This window comes from Mugil cephalus, chromosome 1 (assembly GCF_022458985.1).
Source record: "Mugil cephalus isolate CIBA_MC_2020 chromosome 1, CIBA_Mcephalus_1.1, whole genome shotgun sequence".
Taxonomy (NCBI): domain Eukaryota; kingdom Metazoa; phylum Chordata; class Actinopteri; order Mugiliformes; family Mugilidae; genus Mugil; species Mugil cephalus.
The window spans coordinates 35953921-35974818 of NC_061770.1; the positions used below are offsets into that span (position 1 = coordinate 35953921).

The 20898-nt window shown below is 47.2% G+C and overlaps 1 protein-coding gene across 7 annotated transcripts in view; it reads right to left on the bottom strand.

Annotated features, from left to right (window-relative positions):
- Nucleotides 1-744: 744 nt before the first annotated feature.
- kdm6ba (lysine (K)-specific demethylase 6B, a) overlaps nucleotides 745-20898 on the bottom strand; it is a 47228-nt gene continuing 27074 nt past the window's right edge. For 2 of the 7 annotated variants that reach the window (XM_047602113.1, XM_047602106.1), the window contains 22 exons: nucleotides 15387-15473; nucleotides 13656-13777; nucleotides 13045-13168; nucleotides 12802-12897; nucleotides 12397-12670; nucleotides 12205-12282; nucleotides 11847-12017; nucleotides 11562-11744; nucleotides 10764-11318; nucleotides 6989-10578; nucleotides 6682-6808; nucleotides 6331-6436; nucleotides 6034-6239; nucleotides 5834-5934; nucleotides 5680-5748; nucleotides 5446-5594; nucleotides 5209-5323; nucleotides 4930-5117; nucleotides 4328-4469; nucleotides 4111-4237; nucleotides 3828-3998; nucleotides 745-2489 (listed from right to left, as the gene is read on the bottom strand). In XM_047602113.1, the coding sequence (XP_047458069.1) occupies nucleotides 2472-2489; nucleotides 3828-3998; nucleotides 4111-4237; nucleotides 4328-4469; nucleotides 4930-5117; nucleotides 5209-5323; nucleotides 5446-5594; nucleotides 5680-5748; nucleotides 5834-5934; nucleotides 6034-6239; nucleotides 6331-6436; nucleotides 6682-6808; nucleotides 6989-10578; nucleotides 10764-11318; nucleotides 11562-11744; nucleotides 11847-12017; nucleotides 12205-12282; nucleotides 12397-12670; nucleotides 12802-12897; nucleotides 13045-13163 (6585 nt within the window). In that variant the 5' untranslated portion in view covers nucleotides 13164-13168; nucleotides 13656-13777; nucleotides 15387-15473 and the 3' untranslated portion in view covers nucleotides 745-2471. Of the gene's footprint in view, nucleotides 2490-3827; nucleotides 3999-4110; nucleotides 4238-4327; nucleotides 4470-4929; nucleotides 5118-5208; nucleotides 5324-5445; nucleotides 5595-5679; nucleotides 5749-5833; nucleotides 5935-6033; nucleotides 6240-6330; nucleotides 6437-6681; nucleotides 6809-6988; nucleotides 10579-10763; nucleotides 11319-11561; nucleotides 11745-11846; nucleotides 12018-12204; nucleotides 12283-12396; nucleotides 12671-12801; nucleotides 12898-13044; nucleotides 13169-13655; nucleotides 13780-15386; nucleotides 15474-15576; nucleotides 15607-20898 lie in introns of those variants that run through there. The other 5 variants (XM_047602156.1, XM_047602131.1, XM_047602147.1 and 2 more) reach the window with 5 other exon arrangements.

The following is a 20898-nucleotide window of genomic DNA, read 5'->3' on the forward strand; positions in this document are numbered from 1 at the left end:
ACATTATTGAGGGTGTTGCAGTTCTAATGAATTAGAATATAAATGAAAGAATATGATGATCTGTCACGTATTAACTCTAAAGCTTGTTACGTTCTTAGGGCTGCAAGAAAAAGCTTGTATGGGATTTATTTGACATGCACATTCAACTACTCTTCATGGTAACAAGGTTTCAAGCTCACATGATAAAATGTTGTTTGTTTTCACCATTTTTTATTTTTATTCATAAATGATATAAAGAAAGCCAGTAGCTTAAAGGATGTTGTCTTCATTGTCTCTCACTAAGGGACATGTTACTCAAAGGTTCAAACACGAGAAACTCAAGGACTGAACTCTGGGGAAGTCCTCACAGGACACACCCACATCACATGCGCTAAGCATTGTGGACATTGGGAGTTCCCGCAGCTCGTTCTCGACAACTATTCTGTGACTGGTCGGAAATGTGGAAAAGCTAGCGATTATTCTGTGAGCTTCTTGTGGGATGAGTACATTAGAGCTCATGTGAGATGTTTCAGAGACGGAGGGAGGGATAATGAAGATGTTGACGGTCGATGGATGCTGAGGATAGAGGAGGTTTGTGGATGTAGTGTTGGAGGACGATAGAGAGAATACGGGAAAATGGAAGCATATTAACGTATTATACGTTGGTGCCTCATAAGCAACGACTCTAGATGTGACTCTTATTTACAATTAAGCTACTAGAAGATGAGACGTGACAAAGAAATTCAAACGAGTCCTGATCTGATCTGGATTTATCAAAAAGCGTTTATTATTAATAGTCATAGTAATGTCACACAAATTCACAAGTGTTTAAGACATGTCTGGCTCAGTTTGGTGTGTGTGTCTGCAAGTATGTCCGTGTGAATTCTCTAAACAGTGCAGTTATAAATAAATGACCACAAAGAGAAGGGAAAAAGTGTAAGGTAATATTGCAACAGGAAAAATAGAATTCTCATTTTAAGAAGACAAAAAGAAAAAAAAAAAGTTGTTCATAGAGAACATTTAGCACCATCTATCCCATTATCATATTCAACAAATATCATAAAATCATTAAAATCTCATCTAAAAGCCCCCTACGCAGTAAAAAAAAAAAAAAAAAAAAAATTACCATTTCTCAAAACACTTTGGAAAAAGTTTTTTTTTTTCCTTAATGAGCATACAAACACAGCATTCCATTAGTCATCTTCTCTACGTGAGCAGTGTGTCTATCGTCTACAGGAAAGGTGGTGTTATATTCAAGATAAAGATATAATTTAATATATATCAGGAGAGAAAAGGTGGGGGTCGAGAGGCGAGCACCAGAGAAACAGCAGCCTCCCGTCCCGCGGACATACAGCCTCCACGATTCAGTTCGTACAGAGCAATCGGTCACCATAAAAAATAAAGGGGAAAAATAGCAAAATTGTACAACCCCGTTTACAAAAAAAAAAAGAAAGAAAAGGGAGAACATTGATATCCAATAAATAGAGGAAACATTTTTAAATTAAATGTACAATGCCAAATAAAATCCAGGAAATACTAAGTCTGCATATAGAAAAAACAGAGGTACAACACACACACCAGATGACAATGACTTTTTTCTTTTCTTCTTCTTCTTTTTTTTTTCTCAAAAGTTCATGAAGAGATGGAAAAAATGAACCAAAAAACAAAAAAAACAAACACAAAAAACAACCTGATGATGTGTGACAACTGAATATTAATCTCCAGGAGAAATAAAAGTATAATTCATAAAAACAAGATTTACAACACATACAATAATTTTGAAAAAACAAAAAACTGATGAACCTTCCCCACCCCTCAAACAACCAAAGTCGCTAAAACCCGTATCTTTTGAAGCATTCCAAACAATTGTATTTTTTTTTTAAATTCTTAATGCTTTAGAAAAATGTTCATATCTCTATTATTAGTATTTTTCATTTTCTCTCTTTTCTAAATACAAGGCCAATGTGGTATATATCTAGGCTGATCTAGTTAAAAAAAAACAAACAAAAAAAAAAAACAACGACCAAAAAAAAACAATAAATTATTTTTTAAAAAGACAGCACCCCACAAAAATTTTCAAACAGCATGTACAAATTTCAGTATTCAAGACAACAACAGAAAAGTTCTTTCTGGTACTGACAGAAACACGCCATTGAAACCATCAACTACCCTCCACAGTTTGTTCAATGGCAGCACCAACTGCCCCCCGGGGGTGTCAGCCTCGCGGGCTGCCCGGGGTTTCTGGTTGAAAGCACCATCTGAGAGTAAACTGGTATTTTATTGGCGGCTTGGTTTTTCTTTTTGTAAACAGTAACGAGTAAACGTATTCAACTGGCTGTTCGGCAAGTAGTAGCAGTAGCAGTAGTAGTAGTAGTAGCAAAAATTGATGCTGAATAATGAAAAGGTGGAAACCAGAGCGTCACTGTCTTTTTTTTTGTCCTGGCTTGCAGGAGTTTTGGTTATGGCTGAGGAGACGCAGGCGGGGAGCTCTGTCACCGGGAGGAGGAAGCCTGGTGAGACAAACACAGAGACGACTCATTTAAAACTTGTAAAAGATTCAACATTTCACCTGTTCATGCGCTACTGGTCAAAAGTTTCAGAACACGCAAGTGTTTTTATTTATTTTTATTGAAATGCAGTTAAATGTTCACTCTGAAGGGAAAGAATAGACCAAATAATGAGCTGAAGTTTAACGCTGGACTCATCAAAGTAACCATCTTTATTGGCTGATTTAACATATATTAATCTTTCTTTCTAAAATGGAAATCAAATATTTTTTCAGAGAGTTCTTCACTCTTCCGTCCACAAACCAGCTCCATGGGGTTAAAGTCTAGAGCACAGGTGTCAAACATGAATTTGCAAAGTGATGAAATTACAATTTTTTCTCAATGAAAAGAAATTCTACCCAACAACCACAGCAATGTACCCAAACAGCACATATTTTTCTTAAGAAATGTTTATTAAATGTAAACCTAATTTAAATGTTCTTCTTTGCAGTAAAACAAATAGAAAAACATCTGTAGTCGTTATAACTTATAGGTAGGGATGTCCGATATTGACTTTTTGCCGATAGTCGATATTGTCCAAATTCTTAATTTCCAATTCCGATATCAACCAATATATACAGGCGTTTTTTTTTCCACCCAGACTAATTTTAGGTAGCAAGCAACCTGTTAGCCACATTAGCTACACTCTGTTGTTGTTTTGGCTCCGGGTGCAGTTTGATAAGGTCGTCAATTGGTGGTAAAATCGATAACGACATGAACAGATATTACAAAAAAAGGCTAATATCGGCCGATATTATCAGACATCCCTACTTATAGGTCATCACTCTGTTATCTTACTGATCTGGCCTCATTTGAGCTCAAATTGGGCTGAATGTGGCACCTGAACTAAGATGAGTTTGACACCCCTGGTCTAGAGCATGGGTCTGTGGAGATACTGCAGGTGGGGTCACAAAATCTTTGGTTGATGAGACATTTTTGTATGTTTTTAATTTTCATCCACAAATTAAAATTTCTTTAAATACACATTAACATAAATCCAACATATTTTAGCAAAGGGGTAAGGGATAGTTTAATATTAAATGCAAAATGATAATATTAATAATGTAGATTTATAAACAGCACTAGGCCAAGTTTAATACAGAACACATATAGTAGGTAAGGGCTCCCTACTTAATCTCTACAACACTTTGGGTCCTTTATCCTTTTATAGCTTGGACTATAGTTCTGCGTCATCATCTTGCTGTATGATGCAGCCCTGACCAACTTTACCAGAGGACACCGCGTGCTGTTCTGAAACCTTTGACCGGTAGTGTAGTTTGATTTATTTCATCCTCCGCTCACCAGGTTGAAGGAATCGTATGTGTTCATGAGCTCCTCGATGCGGTACTGCTCCAGCACCACTACGTTGGTCAGGTTGGGGCTACGCTGTCGGGCGCAGTCCTCACAGTGAACCACATATGTCTTCCTGCTGTTGCTCTCACTTGTCACAAACAACAAATTGAACACCTCCACCTGTGAAGAAGAAAGGAGTAGGTCAAACATTCTCGTCTACGAGGCTGATGATGATGAAGATGGTTTTAGTGCAAATGCAGGCGTGTCCAGAAAGCAGGAAGTGAGGACTCACATCACACTCGTTGCAGTAGTAGGCAGGTTCGTCCTTGACCCGACTCTGATAGGAAATCTTTTTGCCTTCAGCCACCAGTTGGTCCCTCAGGATCTGGATGTGCTTCATGGACTGCAGTAGGCAGTGTCTGGCAGGAAGGTAGGAACAGACAGTCAATAAGCAGCTGCTATCAAACTGAAAACTAGTTTTTACCTGCATGTGATAAAACTGTACTTACTTGATCATTTTGTAGGTGTCTGCGTCGGAGATCTTGAGAGTGCGGGCCACGTTCCAGGACACGTGAATCATGGGAACAATGGACTTGACCTTCTTCACTTCGTTCCATTCAAACCTCTCCAAGGCCAGCTGATACTGGTAACCTGCACACACACACATGTGGAACATTATATATGCATTATTGGAAAAAAGACTGAGTGACCAAATACAGATTTATAGGGATGACTGGATCGGAAAGTGCACCCCCTGATAAATTGCATGGATGTTTGAAGTTGTGCACTGGTTCAGACCATATATTATCCATCCTGTATGACAGACTGCAAGTTCTTTGTCACCCTAGTACGATTAAGATTAAATCTGGTTGGGATAATTGAAATTGAAAGTCCTACAACTTTCAGAGTCTTCCTGATAGTTTGCCCTTGTGTGATGAAGTCCTGCTGCACAGTTTTGTCTTGAGTGCTAAATTGCAGGGCTTCTTGGTTTCTTTTCAGCTAATTCTCAAAAATATTTAAAGTACAGATGCAACCTGACGCAGTCCTAATAATCCTGGGCTGTTCAGGACACGTAGATGTATATTTGGCCACTAGATGGAGCACTCCCTACCATTGAGTGGGCCGACGTTCCAGGCGATGTTGTTGCACCAGCCTACGGCCTGAACCCAGTGAACAGTGCCAGCGTTGATCCACACCAAGTCTCCAGGCCGTTGGATGAAGCGGTACACGGGGATGTTAGCGTTGTAGAGGTCCTCCAACACCGGCCACCAGGACCCCGTCAGGTAGTCCACTCCATGCCTGACGACAAAACGTAAAGATATAGTAACTCCGATCCATCTCACCTAAAGTTTAACTTCAAACTGTGTCAGATTTGCCTTGATCTACTCACTTTTCACAGAAGTCATTGATGGCTTGCCAGTAGTTCTCATGGACAGAGAACCACTCACAGTCTCCAGGGCCGATGTTAATGTTCACTGAGCAGAAGTTATTATTCTCCTGGTGACCTGGTTGAAGCAGGGCGGAAAAGCACGTGTCAAGAGGATTTTTAGTTTGTACTTACAGTTCAGATTATTTACTGGTGGATCAACAAAGTGAACTTGAATCTTGAGTCTTTCTGATCTCCTACCTGGTGTTCGGCTGCCTGGGACCTTCATGTAGAGCTGGACCGTGTTCATGCCTAAGATGGTGTGTCCAACGTGGCTCAGCATGTTTCCACTGGATGCCACGCGCATGAACGCTGGAAGTTTCTGCAGCTCCTGAAGCTGAGGCTTCCACCTGAGCAGAGAGGACGACAGATTACAACTCTGCCTATGTGAGGATTTTACATTGAGTACGGATTTATTGTTTTGAAGTTGCTCACCTCTTGGGATCAGAGAGGTCAATATTGGTGCCAAATTTAATGATCTTCCCAACTGGTTTCTGGTCGCCACTAAGGAGAACACTGAAGCGTTAGTACAAGTTGTGAAACACTGAAGAATTTACAATAAATGTTGTGCTCTTAATATTGTACGTACTTGCTACTTTCTTTGGAGCCGTCCTTGTTGGGAATTTCGGAAACGTTTGTCGGCTTCTTCTCGTCATCTTCATCATCCTCCTCGTCACTACCTTTCTCCTCCTGAAGGCACATGATGAGTTTTACCAGCGTGATCAAAACAGAGTGTAAAAACATGGAAATGTTGACTGTGTGTCTGGTGTGACCAATGTGTTTTTATACCTGCAGACTCTCTTGGAAGCTGGAGGCCTGGTACTGGGCGTACTTGGCGATGGTGGTGTGGGAGCGGCTGCTCTCACAGGGCCACGTCTGACCGGTGCCACTGGGGTCCCAGTTCTCATCAGCAGGTTGTTGTACTTGGGTCCGGACCTCCACTGCCTGCTCTGCGTTGGCTTCCACCAGTGACTTTGTAGAAAACAGCCCCAGGTCTGAAAACATTTAAAAAAAAAATAAGTATAAAACACTCAGGTTCATTCAGTATCAGGACAGCTCACTCACTGGTTTTGTGTGTGAACTTACTGAGTCGTAGAGAGCCAGCTAGCCCTCTGATGACGGTAACAGGATTCTTGGGGTCAGTGCAGAACTGCAGCAGCACGGGGGAGAACGCATCCCTCTTACTCTCCAGCTGCAGAGAAGAGAAGTCATTGTTGTTGTTTAGTAAACCACCACAAGAGGGCAGCATGCACATGCTAAAGGCGTGGTGTTTGAACTCAACTCTTTCTACTCTCCACAGCAAATTTGTTTAAGTGCTATAACTTAACATTAACATGGCTTCCATCCTCCCTATCGTTTGATGTTTTAAACCTCATGTTGTCATGGGGTTCAAATAAAGTATTATTACATTAAGTGTATCACAAGTTGGTGACTTACATAAATGCTCGGCGTAGGAGGGTTGAGTTTCTCTCTAGGAATGGGTTCATCTGAGCCTATGATGGGTTTGACAGAGAAAGCTTGCAGCAGATAAGATTCTCTGAACTTCCCTCTGATTCTGGCCCCCCTGCAACAACAAGAAAAAAAAGTACAGGTTAAGTCGTGCAAACACAAATTTACAGAACAAATCTGGGAATAAAAACATATTTATCATTATCATTCTATATGAATTGTACTGAGAATTCATGAAAAGTAAGTGGTTATATAGACCTGGGGTATCATTAAGACCTCTTGTCAGTCCACTTACTTGCAGGACCGAATAACTTCATTCGCAGTGTTGTTGATGGTGATGTCCTCCAGTGGAATCCTCTTCTCCTCCACCTCTGAAGCAATGAACGTCTCCCTGTCCCCACTCTCCACTTTGATGAGGCGGATCTTCAGCTCCTTGGGTGGCCCGTCTGACAGCGCCTTCAGTTTCAGGAAGTCGGTGGAACCCAACGGACCAGATTCGGGGCCTTTTTTGTAATCAGCAGATCTCTCTCCTGAACTTGAGGTCCACTCCGCGTGCTCCCCTTCACTGGTGGAGCTGGATCCAGACGCTTCCTTGCGTTTCTTTTTATCAGCGTCGTGATGACTGCGACTCTTCTCCGACCCTTCCTTCCTCTGGTGATTGAGGTCGACCAGGATTCTTCGATCCTTCTTCTCCTTGTGGCTCTTGCCATCCTTGTGTCGCCTGTGGCTGGAACTGGAATGGGTGAATGATGATGAAGAAGAGGAGGAGGACGACGAGGAAACCATCTCATCTCTCTTTTCTCTGTGCTTCTTCTTTTCTTTCCTGTCTTCATGCTTCCTGCTGCTGTGACCATGCTTTCTCTTCTTGTCTTTCTCCCTGTCCCTATTTCTGTCTTTCTCCCTGCGCTCCTTTACTTTACCAGGCTTGTGTCTGTCCTCCAGTTTGCCTTCGGCTTTGTCGAAGGAGCTCTTGTTGGGGAGCGACTCTCGATTGAGGATGATCTCACAGCTCTTGCCCAACTCTGTCAGAGTAGACTCAGAAATGGTTGTTAACTCTTGCTCCTCCTTGACAAACTTCATATGCTTTGACTTGGGAGCGCTCCTCTTTTTGATGGGGTTTATCCTTTCCTCTGTTTCCCCCTCATCTGTCCAGACATCAGAGTCCTCCATTTTCAGTTTCTTGTCTTCTAGTAGAGAACGAGGAGAGGACTTTAGGGATGGTGGGTTAGTTGAATCTGACGTGGGGGAGCTACCTTGCTGCTGCCGGCAGATGTCAGGGCCCAGTGACAGCGAAGAAGAATATTTGACACCAACCAACGCCGATGGAGGGGGTCTCCCAAAAGGACCCCCACGGTAAGCATACTTCGGGCTGTCCAGGACTGTTGCTAGGGACTTAAACATGCTGTTGACACCTGTCTGGTGGAGGTGGGGCCTTTGTGGTGGTGGTGGAGAACAGGACGGGGCCTCAGAATCCTCCTCGTCGTCGTCCTCGTCAGCCTCGCTTTTAGACTGTTCAGGAAGGCCGTAGAGCTTAGCCAGGTCACTGTGGCGGTAGTTGGTGTTACCCACTCCCATCCCCATGTCTGCAGACGACTTAGTGTTCAGAGGAACAGTTAAAGGAGCTTTGAGGTACTCCTCATCTTCCTCGTTGAGGGAAGATGTCCGGCTGCATGGGGATGCCAGAGAGCCTTGGCGGCTGAGAACAGGAGGGCTGGAGTTGGATCCAAAATCTTCCTGGTTGGGCTGATGCTTTGTTGCCGGAATTAGGTCTGGGGCAGGCAGGTAGCTCTTGCTTGGCTTGGCATGAGGAGAAAAGTTGTCAAGGAGACCTCTAGACCGAATCTTTTCACTGTTATACATCTCCTCTTCCTTTTTGATGGACTCGTCCAGCATTGCCATGATGTTAGCCAGACCTTCGGAGAGCATCGTGGACATCTCAGAGGGCTCCTCCTCAAACTGGGCACTGTCGGAGTCAGTGCTGCAGCTGCTGGCTTTTTCCAAACCATTTTCTGTGGCCTTCTTGTTGAGGATTCCCCGTGCGGAGCTGGAGGATAACGGCGGTAAAGCCTGATACAGTTTGGGGGGCTCTCTAAGTGCCAAGGTAGGGAGAGAGTGTTGGCTGCCGTCTTTCTCCCTGGCTGCGTCTTTGGATTGGTTGGGTGCTGCTTGCATTGCCGGGGGCTTGTTGGGGTACACCAGCTGGTTCATCCCTGAGGTATTGTGTGTTGATGAGGGGCTGAATGTCGTTCCGCCATTGTTGCTCCACATCTCCCTCTGCCTCTGCTTTTCTCTGGCGTACTCGGTCTGAGGCGTGAGAGGAGGCGGTCGCAGCCTCTCGGGGGTCGGTGCCTGACCCGGTGGACAGGGGAGCACGCCGCCACGGCTGAGCCATGGGTAAGGGGGAGAAGCCTGGGAGCTGGGGGGTGGTGGTGGTGGACCAGAAGGAGGCGCAGTAACAGAAGAGAGGGGAGGAGGTGGAGGCGCCGAGGAAGTGTTTTCTGAGAGCAGCCTTTCCAGATTTTCAATAGCGGTCTGCTCTTTTCCTTTTGCGCTGCACTGTTTCTCCTCCCTTCTGAGCTCCATCCTTCGCCTCTCGTCCTCTCGCCTCTCCAGTTCTTTTTGTTTTCTCTTTTCCTCCTCCTCCCTCTCCAGTTCCTTCTTCTTTCTCTCCTGTTCCTGCCTTTCTGCTTCCCTCCGTTTTCTCTCCTCCTCCTCCCGCCTCTCCAGTTCTCTCCTTTTCCGTTCCTGCTCCTTCCTCTCCCACTCTCTCTTATTCCTCTCCTCTTCTTGCCTCTCCCACTCTCTCTTTTTCCTCTCCTTCTCCAGTCGCTCCAATTCTCTCCTCTTCCGATCTTCTTCTTGCCTCTCCCATTCCTTCCTCCTCCTCTCCTCCTCCTGTTTCTCCATCTCTCTCTTTTTCCTCTCGTCCAGCTCTTTCCTCCTCCTCTCCTCGTCCCGCTTTTGCCTAATTTCCCATTCTTTCTTTTGCCTGTCCTCTTCTCTCTTCTTCCTCTCTTGCTCCTCTCTGTCCCTCCTCCTCCTCTCCTCAGCTTGCATGTGTCCCTGTAGCTCGGCGTCCAGCTTGTCTAGAGCCTCTTCAATGGACTGAGGAACAGAGGTTGGAACTTGTGGGTGAATCTGGGGCTGAGAGTACATCTGTGTCGAGGCAGAGTCTGGCTGACGACTCTGTCTGGACAGGAGCGCTGGACTGGATGGTCGAGGAACAGAGTTGACAGTGGATCGAGGAGGTGGGCAGTACGTGCTGGGAGAGTTCGGAAGTGGATTGGAAACCCTGCTTGTAATTACACTGTCCCCTGCCCTCTGGTGCCCTGAGGAGAACAATGATGATGATGAGGAGGAAAAAGGTGGGTCCTGTTCAGCCTGAGCATAGTATGACGCCTTCCCCTTCATAGGTTGGGACTTGGGCCCCTGGTGTTGAGGTCTGTGCAGCCCCTGTTGCTGAGACCGGTTGGCAGTAGGAGCTTGGCCTCTCTGAAAACTTGGCTGCACCACCGCAACCAGCTGAGATTTGGGGCTTGTGGAGTTCTGGGGTGTCGGGTCTCTCACTCTTTGCCAGCTTTTATTACTGCCGCCATTGTTCACAGAGCAACCAGAAGGGAGAGATGCGGTCGCCGTGGACACGCCAGCCATAGCAACAGCATTAGAGCTGCTGCTGTTGCTATAGCGGCCGACAGAGCAGGAGGAGGCCTGGGATATGGGAGGATTGGACGTGATGACGGGCGTTCGAGTGGAGTTGGTTGGAGGCAGAGGAGGGCTGACGTGATGGTGATGCTGGGAGGGACCTGGAAGCCGACTATCCACGGCCTGATTGTGGCTCTGCTGGCGCTGAGGTAGCAGACCTGGAGGCCTGTAGATGCCTGACTCCTGAAGATACACAAACAGAATCTCCAGTCACATAAAGCAATAATTATCACAAACATTATCCAAACAACTGCAGCTGTGTTAACAGTGCTAATGTAAGCTGAGCGGAAACGCCCAAGTCTTTTTTGTAATCCAATGACTCATCACAATATAAACTTTGATTTACTGTATGAATAACCTGCACTTACCAGGGACTGACTGCTGGGCCTGCTCTGGTATCTCCAGGCCTCATGGGGACCACTTTGCTGTTGCTGAGGTACTGAGGTGCTGCTGGCAGGAGGAGGACGACCCTGGTGCCCCAGCCCTGGATGAGGCTGGAAGTGGCTGTAAGGCACACTGCTGCGGCTGCTGCTGCTGCTGTTGCTGCTGGTTGCAGAAGCATTTGCTGGTGACGACTGGGCATGTAGGTGATGATCTCGGTCTCCCCTGGTTGGAGTAGACGCTGCGTGAGAGGTAACTTGGCTCCCAGTGAGAGGGCCTCTCTGGTTGTGGAGACCACGGGGCTCCATAGCCTGGCAGGGTGGAGCTCGCTCCAGTTTGGAGATTGGACTGGGGTAGTTGGAGTGGGGGGACTGATGGTTCACAGCCTGAGGTTGTAACGTGTCTTTCTGGAGCTGAGGAGCCCGTCCCTGGTTGTAGCTTCCAATGGAGGAGTTTGGGGGAGGGGAGAGGTTGGAAGGGGCGGAAGATGGGGGGGATAACTTTTGAGTGTAGCTGCCCATTCCTTGTTTGTGGTTCTCCTGCTGAAGCATAGAGCAAGAAGGAAATGAGGGATGATTAGTGATATTAAATTCAATTAACAAAACAAGGTGAACAAACTCAATAATGGCAATTGATGCTGGTTACAACACAGTGTGCAATAATCCATACAATCAATGGAGCTACACCACAGAATGAGTTTTTTTCCATTGATTGAGGGCAATAGTAAAATATTTACCCATGGCTATCAATACCATAAAGATGGGATATTTTGTTGCTGTTCAGACCTGGCACTCCTGCGATTGTGTGTTCTTGCGTTCAGAGGTCTGGGGTTGCCAGAGAGCACTGTTGTCTTTGTGGAGGGGGTTCCAGAAGGCGGGTTTCGGGGGGAGGTGGTGAACTGACGGCTGCTGCTGAGACAACAAGGACTGGCCAGGACCAGAGAAACGCTGCAGCCCGGGATGGGATACCTGTGCAAGAGAGAGTGTGACGTTGCAATATGTTGAGTAACAAGAAGAAGGACAAACTAAACGGTTTAGAGGTTAGTTGCATGAACTGTAGCTGCCTTTTACCTGATCTGAACTCTTCTTCCTCTTGCTGGGGCTTGGAGAGTCTTCTGCTGCTGGGTGGGAAGGCAGATGCAGCGATGGCGTGGGAGTGTGTTGAATAACAGAGTGCTCTCCCAATGGAGGGCCCGGTCTCTTCAACTGCCCCCCTGGCATCTTCCCTGGGTAGGCCCTCTGCTGTGAACATAAGAATGAACCAATCTGTAGCAGGTGGACACAACTAATGCAATGACTCCAGTGTCAGTTCAAAACAATTCAGCACGTTCGTCTTTCATCTGCCCGGTTGCAACACAAATGACAACCTGAATAGGGATTTTCTAAGCAGATGATGAAACACAATCATGCCCAATTAAGAAGCTCCTACCTGGTGCACCTGAGCCCACATTTCATCTCCCAGCAGTGGTGGACCCCGGGGAACATGCTGCTCCTGAGGACCCCCATACTGAAGAAGACAGCAAAACAACAAAGAGACCGTCGTTTATTTTCCATCAATGAAAACGGATTTGATTCTGCTTCAAAAACCTGCAGCCAAATCATCTGGAGCGTTGCTCCTCACCTTCAGTTGGTTTGGCCTGCTGGGGGGAAGATGTGGGTTAGCGGGAGGCCCACTGCTGCCTGAATAGCCTCGATTATGGAGACGGAGTGAATGGTCATTGGGGAGTGGCACAACATGATGTCCTTGAGAAGGAAGGTGAGAATCATACAGCTGGCCATATGCTCTGTGGGGAGGTGGAGGATGAAGATGGTGGGGAGGAGGTCTCTGCTGTTCCCTCTGCATACCTGGTAACATTTGCTGCGAGAGCTCAAGCTTTTCACCTCCTCGCATGGGGCTGGACAACAAAACACAAGCATAACAATGTTAGAACTAAACAAAACAGATGGTTTCATTACAAGCTTGCTTCATCGAATCATTGTACTCATGATTTAGACTGTAGCCAGAATGATTTTGTGCACGGCTTACCCATTACTGGAGTATTTACTGTGATGGTTCAATCCACCCATAGGCCCAGGAGGTAGATGAGGATGTAGCTGGTGTTGGTTCATTGCAGGTGAACACCTGCACATAAAGTGGAGTCAGATGACATTGCTCCGTAGTTTTATACCAAGGCTGTAAAGTTTTTCCGTTGGTTCAACTATAAAACACTACAAGTTTAACCCTTAAAGTTAACAGGGACGTTTTGTGTTGTGTTGTCATACTACATACCTGGCAGGTGACTGCCAGGCGTGGCCGCCCACGGGAGGCCATGGCCCCCGGTTGAGTCCGTCCAGAGGGAAGGATTCCCGTGTGCCTCGCCCGCCAAACTGCTCTACTGCGTGATGCATCCAGCCTGTGTGTTAGTAACAGACTCGTATAATTAACACCGGAAAAACACATCAGAGCACGATGAAAAGTTCTCTCCTAAAATATATCATCAGCTGTCTTTAACCTCCCGAGACCCGTCCTCATATGGGGACATTATGTTTTAGGTTTGTAGCAGCTTATTCGGCTTTATTTAGACCTGTTGTTTGCCAGTGTTAAAAATTTGTATTATTAACATTTGTAGTTTGATATGACATGCAAATTTAACAAATTCACAAGTACACGTTTGAGGACATTGGGATTTCGTCGTTTCCAATTCTGCTTTTGCATTAAAATATTTATAATTTGGTTACACATTGGTGATCTTACATTGTAATATACAGTAAAATGATCTCTTCCTACAAAAGATCTTAATCTTAAAGAAATGAAGATGCATTCCAAACAAATGCTTGGGTCTGAGGAGGTTAAGGAACCGTATCTTTTAACAACGCTCGGGGCACAGTGTCCATACGTACCGGACTAGCTGTATCTGTGAAGCCCTCCACTGCAGCACAGAGAGGGCCTCACTCCAACACTGAGAATATCTGTAACGTCTGATCCCTCTGTCTTCAGCACCAGGAACCAAAAAGCCAACTGGCTGCAGAGAAAAAGAGAGGGACAAACAAGTGAGACGGAGACACACTGAAAGTCAATAAATGTCATATTATATATAGGCTAGCTGGTGAATGCGAGTTGGAGAGCCTGCAGGGAGAATAATAAGGCAGGGGAGGGACCGCAGAGGTAAATCAGTTACTTATGTCTCTCTATTTCTTACAAGAAACTCTCTTAGAGTCTAAAATGATCGTGACCTCTTTGTCCGTCGCTGGCTGCAATGCATCAGCGGGCCTACAGGAGGCGACAGTAAACTAGTCTGTTCAGAACAGGATTATTGCCGAAGGCCCAGATGGCTCAGCAGGGAGCTCACCTATGAGGACAGACCTGGGTAACTGTAATCCTTACCACGGGCCTCCTGGTAGAAGGAGGCCGGGAGAAAGACTAAGTGAGAGGCCTTGGTCTCACGCCAAGTGCGTGCGGTTTTGGAAGCAACGCCAGTGGAAGCGATCCAAGAGAGCAAGCTGCACAGTCCTGTCAGGCTTGTGCTGTTTTACTGTGTGTGTGTGAGAGAACTGTGTGCGCTCTCTTTTAAGTGGATGATTATGTGTGTGTGTGTGCAGCAGCGCTCTGAAGGGTGTGTATAATGTGTGTGCATGTGCATACCCAGTGGATACACTAAGGTTTAATCTCATTACGGCAGGCGTGATGGAGAGGAAGAGGGGGGCAGCAGCGACAGACGGTCTGAACAGGATGGAAGGATAGATTAAGGAGAAGAGATGGAGGAGAGGGAAGGGATGGAGGGAGACGGGAGTGGAGAGTGGGAACGGTGCCATGAAAACGCCCACACACACCTTCCCACGCACACATCCACCGAGACGACACAAAGGACTGGGGGGAAAAAGACATTAAAAAAAAAAGAAAGAAAGAAGGAGGAGAAGAAGAGGCTGATGGTAACTCTCCCCTCCCTGCTTTCAGAAAAAACACCGGACACGCAAACACAATACAAAACACAGAAGGTGTCACCACACAAAGAAGTCTGCCTTTTCAAAGTGTGTCGATTATAAAATAAAACGCAACAAAAGACGTCTGTGACAACACCCGCGTTTGAAGTTCATCGCCGCTTCACATTCAGCACTTCTGCTGCACGATAAGGACTTTAGTTTTCGTTTTAATGCCTCGATCGCGGTGAAAGACGAAGATAACTATTCTAGATTGCGTGGAAGTGAATTACAGATCCCACACTCACAGCGACGCCGGAGAGTAACAGACACACAGGTTATGAGTCATTTGTCCTGCTCGGCTTAACACTCTTCCAATAGTTTTCCGAAATTAGCCCTGGACACACGCGGTTCTTCCTCCCACCAGTTCCTCTCCTCTTCTTTTGTTCCTCCCACCTAACTCTGGATCTCTGTCTCTATTTAAAGCCCCAGCGGAGGATATTTCAATCGCCGTCGTACACTTTTAGCTGGCGTTGTCGTACAGTGACAACATGCAGACAAACCACCCCGTCTATCTCTCTCTTCCCCCTGCGCCTCACAGGGATCATCATTCAGCAGACGCTGCTGTGTGAAGATAGGCTGGCATGAACTGTCAAGTCTGCACTCGACGCACTTTAGAAGAAACTGATACAAACACACTCACGCTGCGCGTACCTTTTAGAGTAGCACCAAGTTATTGATTCACAGTTGTGTTAAGTCTCGGCTTCAGCTGCCAATCATCTCCCTGGGGTCTCTTCAGTCCTGAAAGAGAGGAGGAGAAAAAAAAAAAAAACACTGTTGTCAAGCTGTCATAGAAACAACATGAAACCGTGGTAAACACAATACTCAGGAGTCAGAGCCTCACGGTGTCAAAGAACATGATTCACGTCTAAAGGTGGTCTCTGCTTTCAGTTTGAACCCTCTGATCCTGCTGCTCCCCTTTTCTGACTTTTGAGGTGGTGTGTCGTCACTGCAAACCTCCCCCCCGACCACCCCCACCCCCCGTTCTTGTGCGGTTTCCTGACTGTTGAGGTGACGCCTGGTTTCAGAGCAACGTGGAAAACCCGAGGGGTGGCTGCGAGGCAGCGAGGGGGTAAATCAGCTGGAAGGCTGACACAATGGGAGAGATGTGAGGCTGCTGCTGGCTCTCGTCTCGCACAGACACAACGGCGAGACTGACTGTAGCCTAACGAACGAGCGCACACACACACACACACACACAAAAACAAGGCTGATGTCAATCTAACAGGAAGAGCCGCGCAGGCTTATTCAACCATAAACATTTGAAAGAGTAGCGCCGGGGAAACGTGGTAAAATGATTTAACGCGGCGCGGAGAACGTGACTTTGAATTAGAAGAAGGAAGAGCCACTAGTCCAACAACCCCGGCTGTGACTAGTGAGTGCAAACGGGGACACGGCGACGAGGTAGTAATTACCAGTTTTTATAGAGGGAGCGTGTTTATGTCTGCTGTGACCAAACGGGCGTCCCGTTCCCGTTGCTATCCTGGCTATCACGTTGCTCACAGCTACTCCAGCAGCGCGGTGTGAGAAACTCGGCACTCTAGAAACCAGATAGCGCGCTCAGACAGTGTTACACAGCAGCTCGGGTTCTCTCAGATCACATCGAGATGACATGTAGTTATACCAGCTACGCCATCGAAGATCAAGAGAGGAGAAATAGTGAGAGTTCGTATGTGCCAGGGCTACGTAATTCATTTTTTCGGGGAACCCCGGTGACTCAGCGCCGTGGAAGAGGGCTTACCCCAAACCGCTGGCCTTTTTTAACTCCGCCCCCCCTGGGACACCACTTACTGTCAGGTGACCGGGGGCGTGTTTCTGCATCGCTGCAGACGCGACGCGGTGGGAATTTCTCGGACCGCGTGATGTCATTTCTGCCTTTCTGTCGCAGTCCTACGTCTTGCGTGTTTAGACGCACAAACAGGATGTAGCGATGAGCTAAATGGGGGTTTCAAGGCCGACAGGAATCGAACCAAACCAAACCGCAGGTTCAAGAGAAATGATGAGGAGCATTCCAGAAAAACCGTTTCGGCCGGGCCCGCTCATGGCTTTCACAGAAACGCCGTGTGTTTTTCAGTCGGAGCGATCAGACAAGTCTGAATGTGAACGCGGAGGAACCGGCCTCCGTGGTGTTGCTTACGTGTGGTTACTGTTTGCTTTCGCTTTTACCTCACTTAACCCACAACAAGCCGCGATGCTGCTGTGTACACAGCGAGTGTAAAAGTCACCCGAGGACGAGGACGTCGGCTCCTCCCGGGCGGCACGGAGGGATTAAACACAGCTGATGCGTTACAACAGGTGACACAGACGATTATTTGATTAAAAATTCCCCCGCTTAACGCCCCGCATCACAACTGTTCCTGTAAACGCCCTCGGTGCTACCCCGGTACCTGCAGCTGGAGGGAGGGGGGGGTTTGATTTGCACTCAGGAAACTGATGGGACCCTGAGAGATGACGACAAACCGGGCCTTTAGAAGGCTACATTTGGGGTAAACTCCAACAATACCAATGCTGTTTAATCCACTGTCAACACAAACCGAGAAACTACTAAAATCTGGATTTCTGAATAAATAATAACCAAAGACTAAAGCTTGTGGCCATATATGGGGATGAGGGGAACCAATGGTTCAAATAAATGGGCAGATGGCGCCGGTATCGGTGCGGTATCGTTCACTTATCCACCCTCACCCTTCCCTGCCAACCGCTGGCCTGTGCCGGTCCCCAGACAGACGACCACGCCGAGGCCGTGAGAGGAAAATATCCTGGGGGGAGACCGGGCGGTGACGACACACGACAAGTCATTTGAACGAGTTCATGTTTTCAGATGGATGTTTGATCCTATGCAGTTCTCTCTCTCTAACGCTCATCGATTATTATTTGCAAAAGGGGCAAAAGCAGCAGACGTGTTAGATACGACGCGTGAGCGGTGGGAGGGAGCGACGGCAGGAAGTCGTAGAGTTTTGCCGACCAAATGAAGTCACTGCGGAGCCTGTTTGATAAGAAACGGGAGATAACAGAAAACAGAGCAGAGGCAAAAACAAAAAAAAAAAAAAAAAAATCTGGCAGAGTTTTTTTTTTTTTTTTTGAACAAGGCGGAACAGCCATGCATGGTCTTCTCCTTCCCTCCCTTTGTTTTCCTCTCTCCGCCTTGCTCTGTCCTCCCTCGCCCTTTCTACTCCATTTGGCCATTACATAATCAGTCCCAGATAGAGATCGTGTTCTGGAGGAAACACCGAGCGTTTCTCTCTCTCTCTCAGCCCCTGCATCCGTCCTCCCCCGCCTCGTTGCCAAGCTCCCTGTGAGCCTGGATATACGTGCGTGTTTTATTTGTGCGTGCGCGCAAACGTCAGCGCGTGTCGTTCCAATCCCGTGATGTCGGTTAACCTCATCACGTCCGCATCCTTTTCGCCGAGGACGCTGTGCCAGCCCAGCCCAGCCCAGCCCGGCCCGGCAACACTCGGAGCAGCGTGGGTCAGCTGAGGACGCGGCCAACAAGCGCAGCTCCTGCGCATAGACACAGAAGCACCTGACCTCGGCGGCGGACGATTATCTCCCGCCGGCGTTCGCCTCAACAACAACAACAACAACAGCCCCTTTCTATCCGCGGGGACGGATCGGGGCAGCTGACCTAACCCTTCACCCAGTTCTACCCCGGCCTTCTGCAGCAGCAGCAGCAGCAGCAGCCACAACAGACTCCTTCACATCTGCTCCACATTCGGGCCGTGGCACACTGACGAGAAGCATTAAAAAACACCGGGGCCGAGGGAGAATCCTTAAATCCTCACGTTTAAGCCGTGAACAGGATCAACGTTAAGTTGTCACCAAAACACTGAACAGAGAGAGAGAGAGAGAGGGAGACGCTTCAGGTCAGAAACCACCACAAACTAACGGCGCCGTCTTCTTTTAGCTGTTAGCGGTCAGCCCGTCAACCAACACCTCTTTTTCCACTGATTTTGCATGAAGCGTGTCGACTACATTTAGAGGTGTCGATTTCCCCAGTGAGATATTATTCGGGGTGGAGGGTGGAGGGTGGAAAAAAGCAACAACAACAACAACAACAACAGTCCCCTTTTGTCTCACAAATGTGACATGTGGGTTGTGACTGACAACACAACTGGGTTAATTCAGTGCATGTCGTTTTTTTTTTCTCTCTCTCTCTCTATAACACACACACACACACACAGATCAGTTATAGTTGTGTGTGACATTAGAGAGAAGGGGAACAGAGCTCCGGGGGGACAGGAAGCTGTCGTCACAACTACAGGAAGTAGGCCTCCCTGGGGGGGAGTGCATGAGAGAAAGTTTTTTTCTTTCTTTTTAAGGCCGGGTCTTCCTGTTTAAAGTAAAAAAAATGTGCAGCCACTGCAGAGTGACACGGGGCGGCTCGGTTAAAAAAAAAGCTGAGCGGCTCTGGTCAGGGTTCCTGAAATACACCTCAAACACACAGTCATTTGTGAGAATGGCACGTGCGTCCAACTCATGACTCACCCCAAGCCTCTTCTTACAAAAACAAGACGGTCGACTGAGGCGGAAAAAAAGAAACGCTTACTCGGCTGCGGCCATGGGCGCTTGAGGAGAAGGACTCATTTGCTCTCTTTTCTAGCTTCTGGTAATAGTGGGTGACAAACATATGATGGAGTAACGGGTGTTTTGTGCATGAATGACTCCTCCTCTCGGTAACAGCGCTCGCTTCGTTTTCAGAGAAACCCTGAAGTTTCAGAGGAAACGTGGACAGACGCTTCAGCGCTTTCATGTCAGAGTCGAGGTGCGTTGCCAGACTTAAAAAAAAAAAAGGGTTATGACTCAACACCTGGATTCAGATTCAAAACAACATTAATCCTGACAAACCCGAATTCTCAGACAACTGCTGACAACTGACGATTCTCCATCACTCTCGTTTTCCACATCTGAGTAACCTTAAAAGTCCCCAAACTTTCGGCTTCTCTTTTTTTTTTTTTTTTTTTTTTTTATAAATAGAAGAAAAGCTCATGATGAGACAGAAAAAAAAAAAAAAAAAAAACTGCCTCAAAACAAGACTCCACATCCACATCCAGGGCTGATGCCCACAGAAAGGCTCTAAAACAAGAAAAGAGACTCCTTGGTAACGGTTGCCAGGGGAACTGGTCGCATCTTCAGCAACAGTTGTTGCTAAAGCTACAGAGGCAGCGACGGACAGAGGGAGAAATAGATGATGATTTTTTTTTTTTTTTACACATCGACATGTTTACGGAACCACAGCAACAGACTGACCTCGCGCGCCGTCCACTTCCTCTTCCTGGCCGGTCTCACATCACAGTGAGTTATGAGAACGACACAACAACAACAACAACAACAACAACAACAACAACAACACTGAAAGCTGTGGAGGTAGTGACAGCGTGCAGATGGCCGCCGGCGCCGGCGTCGCCCCCTACGTCCTCATCATCATCCCGAGCGTTTCGGGACGACTGTGACGCAGGCTGAGCATCTTTGTTATGACGCCGCTGTTTGTTCATTTAGTGGAGAGAACATCCAAGGCCTGTTTACAGAGTCCTCAAATACCGCCGCTGTTAATCGCTCAGTGAATGAATCAGATGTGATGCACACACGGAGGAGGGAGGAGGGAGGAGGGAGGGCGGGGGGGGCCGGTTTCAAGATGTTATCGTTTATTCAGCGTAGTCGAGGCCGAGTGAACGCAGTCACAGGCGGCGAGGGGGGAAGAAAAATCTTTCCCAAGGTGTAAGAGAGAGTATCTTTAGTTTAGGCATGAGTCACACATAAACACACACACGCACACACACACACACACAGTGTAGGTGAGCGCACACCCCTACGACCGTGGCATCATCAGCCGTGGCAAACAGCCACAGATAACAGAGAGAGTTCAGAGGGAAAACTTTCCACGAACTCTGAGTCAGGTGTTAAAAATGGATCCACAGAACACAGCCTGTCACTAAAACTACATGAGATATCTACATATTCCTGTTAAAGTTTCGGCTCAAAAAGACTCAAATCTTCCTTAGTTTCTTCAACAAAATATCCTAGAATATTCTCCTCTGTATTCTGGACCACGTAGAAGTCGAGCTGGTGGCTCTGGTCCACAGCAGGCCGGCTCACAGGGCACGGAGGAATTCCACACCGAGCCGACAGAGGTTTTTACCCCCGAACAAACTCTTATAACCTCCACTAG